General features: G+C 36.8%; 1 protein-coding gene across 1 annotated transcript in view; it reads right to left on the minus strand.

Annotated features, from left to right (window-relative positions):
• The window catches only part of nt5e (5'-nucleotidase, ecto (CD73)), a 34,917-nt gene extending 23,155 nt beyond the window's left edge, over positions 1-11,762 (minus strand). The window contains exons 1-2 of the mRNA XM_079639084.1: positions 11,395-11,762; positions 148-370 (exon numbers count right to left, since the gene is read on the minus strand). Of these exons, the coding sequence (XP_079495210.1) occupies positions 148-370; positions 11,395-11,721 (550 nt within the window). The 5' untranslated portion in view covers positions 11,722-11,762. The remainder of the gene's footprint in view (positions 1-147; positions 371-11,394) is intronic.
• Positions 11,763-12,887: the final 1,125 nt, after the last annotated feature.

A 12,887-nucleotide genomic window follows, 5' to 3' on the forward strand; every position in this document is an offset into this window, starting at 1 on the left:
AACATGCTGTTTTTTTTTTTAAACATTCGTTTCTCCTTCGTAAAGCTCGGGTAATTTTAGATGGTTTTAAGAGTGTGATTTGCAACATTATGTGTAAATCTGGCCTGGATATATATATATATATATAAGTGTAATAAAGTATCTTACCTGGTAGAGACAAAGCAGGGGTCTCCATTGATGTGTAGCCAACAACACCTACTTTCTCAGAGCTAAGATTGAAGATTTTATACGGGAGATAGTAGCCGCTGATCTGAGCAGCAATTGTCTGATCGGCTTTAATATTTGCGCTGAGAACAGTGCAGTTCACTTTCTGAAGAAAAGGTTTCACGAGGCCTTCCACTCCATTGTCAAACTCATGATTTCCTAAGGCCTAAAGCATCATACACACAAACAATGTTTTATTCAGTAAAATGTCATATACAGTCAAACCAAAAATTATTGAGATACTAGATATAATTTTATATTTTTTTTACTAGTGGGTGCAAAACACTAGAGTACCCTTTCGAAAGGGAACTCGCACTGCGTCGATGCCGCTTTGAGGAACACGTGAATTTGACCAATCAAATTTGATCAGCAATAGGCAACAGCTGTCACTACTAGTGCGACCTGGAAGTATAAAAGGGGCGCCTAGAGAACACGTCATCAGAATTTTGTCTTCAGGGACTGTTTTGTCTGATTTGCAATCACCTGAAAAAGGTAAGAACAATTATGGCAGGTGATAAGCGATTCAAGAAGTGTGTGGATCCGTGTTTTAGGTATTTGACACTAGATGACACACACAACTTGTGCATTTATTCTTTGGGCGAAGAGCACGCACGATCAGCTCTTGAGAGACCTGATTATGCAGAATGTGAGAGTTTTCCTCAGCTCTCGTCTGGCCCACTTGTGATAGAGTCGTTAGGTTTATGTAGTAGGTGGTGCCAATCTTGGTCACCCAGTGATGTACGGTTGGCTTCATCTCATAGAGAAATCCCTAGTGAGGCCACCGTGCACGAGAGCTTCAACTGGTTTTGTTTAGCATGAGATGGCTTCCTCCCATTTGGGGGTTTTCTCCCAAGGCCACCGCTTTGTATAAAGCCCCAGATAGACCAACCAAGTGTTGGCCCTGTTCGGGCCACTTGGATAGCCACCTTGTATTTGTATAGCAGGTCTCCTCTCACTTCTGAGAGTTGATATGAGACTATAGCTTTGAACTTCTGTCATAGGATATGCAAGTGCCATCCCCACGAGGGCTGCCTTAATATCTGGCTTAGACGATCTGCTAGAAGCTTTTTCGTCCCGAGACCCTCAGTATCTGAGCGTAGGCTGTTAAGTTTTATATCATCTACAGCTTATCTCTGTAAGGTCTAGTTTTTCCCCTGGTACTGGCCTCCTCTTTCTACAAGAGTCAGCTAGCCTAGGCTCGCCTTTCCATTAGGCGATAATGCTAGTGGATGTTAAGGGTAGAATAAATAGCAGCATATGTAGCAGGCTATCCCTAAGCCTTCCATGCAGGTATAGTCTGGGTGTTGTCAGACCTGTCTCTCTCTGGAAGAGAGAGTTGGAACCAATAATGCTGAGGTCTCCGCTTTCAGAGCTGTATATTGTAGCTAGAATTTCCCAGCTAGTCTTTAGGTTAGTTATCTAGGCCCCTTGAATTAATTTTCAAGTCATAAGGTGAAAATGTCGTTGGTCTCATAGCTGAGGCCTCCATTTTGGTGTTTTTTTGGTTACCCACAGCTTTAGTTTATTCGCCCTGCACCACTGGGGCTCACTTTAGTACTCCCTCCCATTTGGGACGGTTTTGAGTACACTCCCTTAGAGCCTAAGCATGCCATGGGCTGACGCTTTTGATAATTGAAGTTGTAGGCCTTTCTATAGGCCTCCTCGATAGTCAGGTAGCATAAGACTGCACTCCCCTTGTTTAAAGGGTCGATAGCGCTCTAGCTGAGTAGACTGTCCATTGGTAATGTAAAGTAGGAAAAACCGGGCCAACAGTGTTTCTGTGAGTACACCTATGATATCTGAGGCTAGTTCTGCTAACAACTATCGTTATCAAGTAGCAGGCTTTCACAGGCGCTCCCCTTATCTAGGGTCCCTTGTTAGAGTGCCCAGCCTCCACAATGTTTCAAAACACTGTGTAGATCCAGGATTGAGTAGAGTTACTCCCCTCGTTTGCAAGGGTTATAAAGCGCTATGCTGAGTTCTACTCTCCAGGATGCCCGTCTCTATGTTCCGGTTTCACTATTGGTTTTGATGAGAGACTCTTTTTAGGAAAACAGACAGGTTGTTGGCAAGACTAGGTCAGTAGATTTGATAATTTCAGCCTCCCTGGTGGCATGTGGGGTTGACTATGTCCCCCTCAGAAAGTGACTGGACGGGACTCCTTTCGGAACCCCTTGCCACATTCCGTTAAAGGAATCCCTTCCATGGACGCTGTTGGTTTCAAGCCCTTGAGCGGCCTTGGTAGGCTGTTCCTTGTTTGGAGGCCTCTTTGAGGCTTATAACTTGGACAGTGACCGTAAGGAATAATGTCACTCAAATGACACTTGGGTCTCTATGTCATCCAAAGGGGGAGTGCTTTCTTGGCATTTCAGGTTGAAACTGCCACTTCTGACGTTTGCCATAGCGTCATCGATGCAGTATCTTGTTCCCTATTCTGAGGGAACAGAAGTTACAGTCATAACCTAGACGTTAATTTACTGTATATAAGTGAGGATAACTAAATAAAGTAAACTGTGACATATTATACCCAAAAATTCTTCATACAGTGGACTTCCAGTAAAATGTAAAAAAAAATTGGGACCACCAATTATTCAGACACTTTGACCTGACCATGTTTTGCTGAATGCAACCTTGTTAATGCAACCTTTCAATTAACATTGAAGATTTTAAAATTAAGCATTGCTTGGTAATCGGTTGACCTAAATTGATATTATCTAATTGTGTACTTACATTTAACAGCTGACAACTATTCAACCTTATTCATCTGTGAGACAGTCTAACAGAAGGATGGCCAAAACCAGTGAAATATTAACTGATTTGATGGAGTTCTTGTCATAATATTTCACAAGCATTTTCTAAACTATAGCGAATAAACTGAACTGTGATAATGTGAGAAATGTTGAAGGTGTCTGAATACATTTTGGTTTGATTGTATGTCATGAACATAACATCAGCTTAAGACACAGGTTAATATTTATATTTTTGTACAATTTGTATGCATGCACCAGTAATTCAAACTATTTTTGACCTTTTTACGGCAGAAGCGTAACTGCAGTTTGGTAATGACAGGTTAAAATAGTGTTGAACATGTTCTTTTTTTTTTTAAACATCAAATAGTTTTCTGTAAGGTGCTGGATCAAATAATGTCATTAACCATAAGAAAAAAAAGAATGCTTGCACACTTACTGTAGAATAAATAACCACAAAGGTTAAGTGGTCAAAAACATTAACGCATAACCTTCATAGTTATTAATGAAATACCGGTACTATGTTTGGAGCATAAAGTAAAGTGTGTGTGAAACTCCTAATGATCTACTGTACGCAAATAATAAAAACAATAACAATACTTAACATGAGATAAAGGTCAGAAATAATCTGGATTACTGTACTATAAAAAATATATATAACAAATATGATAACACCACTAAAGATCCATAGTTTCCAGTTTTATGAGCTTCATGAGTTATTTTTCAAAGACTCTCTATAAACTCTATATCAGACTAAACAATAAATAAAAGGGCTTTCCCATCTCTGATTTTTCTTGTGACATTTTAAATTGTTCTGTTTGTTCTTATTGTGTTGTGTGATCATAGTGTGTTTGTTATCCTGATTGTGTTTTGTCTTCATATGGTAAGATTTCAAATATTTGCCCAGTCACTTTTTAACCATTACCATTAAATAAAAGACTAATTTTAAATTGTAATAACTGTAGACATTAATAGTAAATTCAGAATGCAAGATTGTATTCTTGAGTTGTAAAAACATGGTAAGTTTTAGATTTCCAATTAAATCTTCCAATAGAATACAAAAATTCTGCAAAATTTGTAAAACTCATGCATGCCTGGTACCTCTGATTTTTAAACTTAGAAATTTAACTGTAAATTATTTCCAATGTATGCATTTAAATGTCCCATATATATATAAGTTATATAATTCTGTTCTATCAAAAATATAAATCCAAAATTATCTTCTTCTTTTTTTGGCTATCAAACACTCTCTGTTTAATGAGAGCACTTTATCTACAGCACTTTAAATGAATCATAGAATGAGAATAGAAGAATTCACCCAACCATATCTAAACTTTCTTTGACAGTGGGTGATGTGGTACCATTCGGGAATCTACATTTGGGAAACACCTTTTCTGTTTATGTTCCACAAGTTTGAATCCCACTACACCTGAACAGGTGCTCTGTCCACTGTAATGAAGACTCCAGTGGCTCATGGGCACCTGTCCAGTACGTTCTGTCCACTTCTGCTCTGCATTACGTCAATAATAATGTGAGGAAAATATCCCTTTGGCACCTATGATGATGGAAAAACTGTCAACACTTTTGAAACCTGGATGAATCATGAATCATGAGTCATGCGATGAGCAACTACTAAAGTTTTATTTTATGTCCGAACACTTGAATGGTTCCTGTAATCTGTCCACTGTGTGAAAAAACCTGAACCTGAACTGGAACTAATTTAACATGAATAGCACACTTTTTCAAAATGTTGCATTTGGCCCCCTGACCTGTATATAGTTGCGATCAAAACTATTCAACCCCCTTGACCTGAAAGACATTTAGCTGCAGAGAACAAAGTTTTATGAAAACAATTCAACAAAGGCATCAGTTAACTATTATAGAAAGTTTATTAATACACATTTGAGGGATTCAGATAATGTAAAGTTGATGAAAAATGATAAAAATCAAATTGGCTCTAAACATTAATGTAAAAAATTATTCAACCCCCAAAAGTCAAATTTAGTGGAAATTCTTTAAGTCTTTATAACCTCCAATAAGCGCTGCCTATAAATGCTTACAAGCTTCTGTCAGCTCTCTACTGCCATCTTGGCCCATTCCTCATTTTAAAAGGCTTCCAGATCACTGATAATCTTTGTTTTTTACATTACCACTGCTTTCTTCATATTTCCACCAAATATTTTCATTGAGATTTAAATCTGAAGATTGTACAGGCCACTCAAGAACATTATATGACTGATCCCTGAACCAAGCTTAAAGGAGAACTCCGGTCAATTTTAACATTGAGCTAAACAATTTTTAAATTTGGAGTGCTGTCAATACAGAGAACAACGACAAAAATCAGTGTTGCCTACACTGTGTTATCCTCTTTTTAAAATTTGCACCCTGTTGACTTCAATGGGGCAAGTTTTAAACCTGCTTTTAGCCTCTTAACATCCTTGATGTGTCATACAAGTGCCCAGCCATGTTAGATGATTCCTTCAGAGTGAACACGAGTGAATCTGACTGCAGTAGATGTGAAAGATATGAATAAAAATGATGTTATTTCAGCCAGCGCAAATACCTGTATTTACATCCTGTTTTCGGTTGAAGTCCATAGTCGATTGTCGAGTTCACGCGCATAGGTTTAGTTACTAATGATCACGTGCGTGAACTCACCATCTTTGCCAAAATGGCTTGATACATCATAGAATTCATGATGTCCTTCATACAGTCAAGATTTCCACTTCCTGCGACAGCAAATTTTAAACTTATGAATAAGGCTGACAGCTGTGTCTTTATAAACTTTTAGTGTTTTGAAAATCTTAGCCATAGACTTGTAATAAAGCTATTTGTTCTCTATAGCTTTTGTGAGAGCTCTTTTGACTTGGCCATTTTTGCAACTCAACTTTAGCAAATGCACGGGTTAAATGTGTATTGTATGTGAACAGCACAAGCTAATTCAGGTTTGGTATAAGGTTGAATAGGGGTTGAATAATAATGACAACAACTCAAAAAATACAACAACTCAAAAGCATTACATTATATCATTACATTAGCACTTTTAATTTGCCACTAAACTGTTATAGATGCATTTTTTAACTCTGTACTTTAGAAAAGCTTACATATGTAAATTATTACAGGCTCCGGGGGGTTTAATAATTTTGATTGCAACTGTACAAGCTTGTATAGTGAGTTTGTTTAAATATATGAAATACAGTACCTGTCAAAAGTTTGTAAACATTACATTTTTAAAATCTTTTAAAAAACGTTTTCGATGCTCGCCAAGGCTGAATCTATTTAATCAAAAATACAGTAAAACAGGTATATTGCTAAAATTTAAAAAACTGAATATACAGCATTTTAAAATGTAATTTATTCCTGCAATTAAAGCTGAATTTTCAGCATTGTTACTCCAGTCTTCAGTGTCATCCTTCAGAAATCATTCCAATATGCTGATCTGATGCTCAAGAAACATTTCGTATTATTGTTTTATTAATGTTGATAACAGTGATGTTTAACATTTTTGTGAAAATGTTGATAGTTTCAGGATTCTTTGATGAACACTTTTGTACGGTGGCCCAGTAGTGCACAACACAACAAAATTTAAAAAGCAAAGATAAGTTCACAACACAACAAAATGAATCCACAACACAACGGAAATGAGCCACAGCGGAAAATGTACAACACAACGAAATAAAGCTGCAAAACAACGGAAATGCTCCCGATCACTAGAGGGCGCTCGGAGCCATTGCCATTGTTCTATATCGGCAGTCTTAATATATCAATACCACGATTAGTTTTAACAGTACGTAACCATTGTATATCGACATAAAATATACTTCTAAATCGCCTACATGAATTATAGCTGCGTATTTAAAGAGGGTTTTCACAACACGTCATCAATCCGGAAGTCAGTCATTTTGGAGGCACTAAACGTAAACAATGCCACTGAACTGAACGGACTCGCAAATTTGGCTGATTATTGCTGCTGAAAAATGGTCGAGTTTTGGTCTGTACTAATCGGTTGCACCGGGAAAAAACATTTAGAATTCTATAGACTGTCAAAAGGTAAAAGAGAAGAGTGCAATAAACTCTCGAAAGAAGACGTTTGTGGTTGAGAGAGGTAACATTCTAGGAACGTTGATTTCTAACATTCCAAGAACATAAAAGTGTCAAGATTCCTGAATGTTAATATAATGTTATCTAAAGGTTAGTGTGATGTTCCTGAAACATTCTTTCAATCATCTTTCGAAAGAGTAATAAGAACACAAACTACAACTTTCTTCAGAAACAGCCTTCATGAACTGAAGATAAAAGACATCAACTTTCTCAAGATCTGATTAAACAACTCCACAAACAACCTAACCCTAGCCCCCATCTAGCGGTGAAAAGGTATATGACCATCCAGTGAATATTAGTTTCTGTTCCTCTCAATTCCGATTTCGTTTTAACTCCTACGGTGGTCAATGTAGTCCAAGATTAACATGGCTTCCAGTTCGACCTCGTCCATGAAGTATTCCTTCAAGTGATGAGGTTACTTTAGAAAACTATTATAATTTGCAGTAATTTAATTTGTCAGTTAACATATAGGTTATGACATCTATGTAAAATGAATAATAGTTTTATGTTTTCGTTATTTTTTTACCATGTCATTGCTAACATCAGCTATCAGGTTCCCAGACGAATGCAAGCTAATCTTAGTAAAGTAACTTTTATCAGTGCTATCGTTATTCTGTATATTGTACGACATCACTAGCGTAAGGCAAAGTTTACATTGTAGGCTATATCATTTTCTCCGTGAGCAGAGATCAGTTGATGTGACGGAGGTGCGAGGGAGAGGTAGAGGGAAAGGAAAAAATAAAAACAGGGCCGGTGCCAGTGAATTGCGGAGACGCGAAAGGCGAAGCTTGAATTAACGGGTATGTCCCTCTTTGGCTAATGTACTTTCAAGATGGAGGGGCAACATGGCGACCGACATTCGAACCCCTCACCCGTATGTATTTTACCCCTCACCCGTATGTATTTATTTCTTCTGCTGAACACAAAGCAAGATATTTTGAAGAATGTCGGTAACAAGACAGTTAACTGGTCCCATTGACTTTCATAGTAAGAAAAAAATATATACTATGGCAGTCAATGGGACCAGTTAACTGTTTGGTTACTGACATTCTTTAAAATATCTTGCTTTGTGTTCAGCAGAAGAAATACATTCATACAGGTTTGAAACAACTTGAGGGTGAGTAGCCAATGACAGAATTTTCATTTTAAAGTGAACTATCTCTTTAAGCGCACATTTAAATGCACATCATCTCGAACAAAATCAGCACAATGGACAGCTCTCTGATCAATGAACGACAACGCTTTTTGTTCACAGAACGCATAACAACACATAACAGTCAAATGTTATCAGATCAAACAGATTTGAATTACACATTTTTTTCATGATTTTATTGTCTGCTATATTTGCTTCTTATTTATTAAATCCAGGCAATTTGTTGATGAAACATTTTTTTAAATTAAGATACAATTTATACAAAACAAAATTCACTTCAAACTAAAGAAAGTCTTTCTACAAAACAAAACTTTAAGAAGTGGTCAATCATGTCTGACCCACTCCATGTCCCCGATGCATCCCACTCATGGTGTTCACTTTTCATAATCAACAGATGGAAAAAAAGATTTTAACATGAAAACGTATGCGCTTATTTAATTTGTGTTGGCTTTATTCCGTTGTGTTGTGGCTCATTTCCGTTGTGTTGTGGCTTAATTTCGTTTTGTTGTGAACTTATGTAACTTGCTTTTTAAATTTCGCTGTGTTGTGCACTACTGGGCCACCGTACTTTTGAACATTTTTAGTGTGAAATTACAGTATATTCCAGGTTAATAATTGTGACACAGTATTCCATAGTAGGACTTTGTATCTAACTGCACTCTTGGAAATGTCTTGTAAAATCTACAATATCATACTGTATTTCTACAGTGCATATGTACTATGAAGGTACCTAGCATGCAGTGTGGCATGAACAGATTATGCTGTGGAGTTTCTTGATTCTTGTTGGTTTTTATCTTTGCTAACTTATTAACTTATTTTTGGTTCACTTTTAGCAGTTTGTGTTGTTTGTTTATTTTGTAATGTCCAGAATTTATTTTAACACTAATAATAATAGTATACCTGTAGTTTGACTAACTTAATATCAGGCAATTAGCTTATTTTATATTCTAGCTTGTCATTGTTTTAACAAATGTTTTCATTTGTCACACACATCTTACTTGGCTAGATCAGAAATTCTAATATGAATATACAAGGTAGAAGATCCCAGGCTAATTAAACACTAATCACCATTACAGTGACTTCAAAACAAATACAGTAACCTACTAAACAATATAATTTCTTACAGTGGCAAAAAGACAACTTCATAATGTGATTTTACAGTAAAACAAGAGCAGTAAATGACTGTGATGTCAGCATAATGTTGCTGTTATTTTTTAAGACAATGTCCCATCAATTTATTTGATAAATAAAAGTTATTTTAATAAATAAAAGTTATTTATCCTCTCTTTTTAAAAAAGGGGGACATATCATGAAAATCTGACTTTTTACGTGTTTAAGTGCTATAATCGGGTCCCTGGTGCATCTACCAACCCAGAAAATGTGAAAAGTGACAACAACTTTGTTTTGGTGAGCCTTTCTCTGCAAGCATGTCAAAAATAAGCCGATACGATTTCGCTCCCCTTCTGACATATAAGGGGATCTTATTATAAGATTAATCTCCACCCACGGCGCTGCCATTTGGTTTTTAGCAAGCGACAACAGTGTAACCAGTTCTAACGCAATGGCAAAAGTTCAAGCAAAGCATGCAAACGGTTCTGTCGTTGCTGCAAAGACGAGCACTAAACACTATGGGACCAACAAAATTCTTATAAAGACCTCAGGGAAACTGTCAACTTGTGTTAAAGTTAAACATGACATGCAAGTCATGAATCATAATGTAACTCCACAACAACTACATAAATGTATCCACTAACCATTCAGAAACGTCCTGGTGCGTCTAAAAGTTGCAACATTTTCCTGAGTCTCTCTGTAAGGCTTCACTCCACTACTGTTATGAATGAGATTTTGGATGAGTGACACACATAATTTGCTCACACCCAAAAAGGGGCAAATTTGACAAGCTATAATAAATGATCTGGTGGGTATGTTGTGCTTCAATTTCCCAGACACATTCTGGGGACACCATAGATTTATATTACAGCTTGTGAAAAGGGGCATAATATGTCGACTTTAAAATCTTACCACAAATGTTTGAATGACATAATTGTTTCTATTAAAACGTTAAGTACCAAGAACTGTTTTAAACATTGATGATAATAATAATAATGAATGTTTCTTGAGCAGCAAATCAGCGTATTAGAATGATTTCTGAAGGATCATGTGACACTAAAGACTGGAGTAGGGAGAGGGGAACGGTTGTGACACTTTTTGCAGTTCCTTGAGTTTCTCAGACACCGCTTGTATTAGAAAGCCAATATTTTAAATACAATACATGCTGCAACATGTGTACATATGATACTATACGTACAATACTTGAATAGAAAAATGTTCAGGGACTGGGGCCGGGGCAACTGCATTCATTAAAATTACAATTAAATTGGCTGTTTAAAGACAAAGACTAGTGATTAATGACAGAAATTTCATTTTTGGGTGAACTAACTGTTTAAGTGCATGTTGGAATATATTCTTATATATATTTTTGCAAGGTTATTTGGCAAATGGCAAAGTATTTTGCCTCAGATCTTTATGTTTCACTGTTTGCTGTTAACAATAGAACAGAGGGACACCCCTATTCTGCATTTCTTCTCTGGTGACATACTGAAAACAAAAAAATAAAACTGATTGAAATTAAGTGACTACACAATGCTTTACGAAAACAGTTTAGACAGCATGTAAAAAATACTTTTTAAACTTGAAACACATTTTTTGCAGAAGGAATTTAATTGTGAATGTGAATACATGTGAATGCATTTTACTAGGAAGGAAGGGAGAGGGGTTAACTGAGCAAGCATGTGTAACATGAATATCATCTGTCTCTGGCTCATTCCTGACTGGAGTGCAAACATCCCCACTCTCCACTAATGATGCTGAAAATTTAGCTTTGTCATCACAGGAATGAATTACATATGTATTAAAATAGAAAACAATTATTTTAAATTGTATTTTACAATATTTCAGTTTTTACTGTAGCCTATTTGATTAATTAAATGAAGCCTCGCATTTACTTTTTTTACGGCATCCTCAATTGCAAACTTTTTAAATTGTTGCTCCACCCACAAGGACACATACAGGACAATGTAAAAATATTTAAACTTTCAAAAAAAAAAGCGTTATTGTCCGGACGTTTTTAATTATTTAAAAACCAAAGTTTTCGTGAATCCGATAATTGTGTGGGCATAATATTCTTACCATCGCATCGTATCCGAGTTTATTCATGAAATACGCCGCTTCTTCGCCTTTGTAGAAGTTAAACCAGACGGTCCCTTGAAACTGATCCCCCGCGTCCAGCAGCAGAACATTTTTCTCCTTGGTACGAACTTCTCTGATTTTCGTAAATCTCCGTGCAACTCCAGCGAAACAAGGCGCTTTAGTGCATTTGCCCGAGTCTTTGTTGGTCTCCTCCACTCGTGCGTGGACATCATTAGTGTGGAGTAAAGTCAGCTCAAACTCTGTCCTGCACATCTGACAGTGAATCCAAATGAAAAATAACGAATTGAGCCACTGCATCATCCTCATCTTCTCTGCCTTCGCTCAGTTCGCTGTACTGAGAGTCTCATCAGTGGCGTTCAGCGGGCTTCAGTCTGGAGGCGGGGTTCGTGGTCAGCACCGAGGCTGTCCCATTTCAGAGAAAATTACATAGTAAGCATGAGTAAGACGCGACATCTGGACTGGACAGGGCTACTTTGAACTGTTGTGATTTTTTTCTAGAATTTCAAGAATTTTTGGTGAATTGAAATTTTGCAGTAGCCTACACTTTTACACATTAAGAAATTATCTTAATATCCCAACGTTGATAATGAAACAACTTAATACGAAAATACATTTCCATAAAATATGAATCAACAATACATTTAATGGTGTAAATATACTGAAATATGAAATAATATATTATGTTATTATAGCCTATTGTTAATATATATAATATATTGAATAATAGGCCTACATAAGGAATTGCCACTTTTCATATATTGAAATATGTGACTATTTACACTGTAAAATGTAATTAGTTGAGTGTAGGCTAGAAAATATGGGGGGAATGATTGCCTTAAATTTCTCAATGATGTTTTACTCAAAATTGTAAACTGCTAATACTGTCACGTTTTCTCTTTGTTTTTTAATCTGTGAGGCTGTTTACACAACGAAGGCTAACAGGTTAAACTAAAAACGTAAAACCTTTTGGCCATTCATGTACACGACAATAGCCTGAAAATGCAGACTTTTGGAAACGGTCTCAGTGTAAACAACAATGGGGGGCCTTGGCTATCAAGCCATCACCTGCTGTTAGCATTCCATTGACTCCCATTCATTTTGGCGTCACTTTGACAGCGAATAACTTTACATCTGAGGCATTTAAAGACTCCATTTGTCCATTATTTATTTCTAAAGAAACACGACAATGTATAAAAGGCTCCATTACTTTGTATCTTACGTTATGGCCCTGCAGAAGCAGTTTTTTTGTAAAAATAGGCTAACGATTGCATCATAACCACTCGACTCTCTGTCGCAGAGTCGAGAAATTACCGTATAGGTGGAGACGCTCACAGGCAATCGGGGGAACGTAGAGGCATAAAGTCCGATAAAGTTAAGGGAGAAGCCCATAGAGAGTGATAAAGTTGATCCTACTGCTAGCTCATGGACAGCTAATACTCACGCTCTCCATCTCTGCGAGATTCGGAAGGGAA

The sequence above is a fragment of the Phoxinus phoxinus genome (genome assembly GCF_949152265.1).
Source record: "Phoxinus phoxinus genome assembly, chromosome: 16".
NCBI lineage: Eukaryota > Metazoa > Chordata > Actinopteri > Cypriniformes > Leuciscidae > Phoxinus > Phoxinus phoxinus.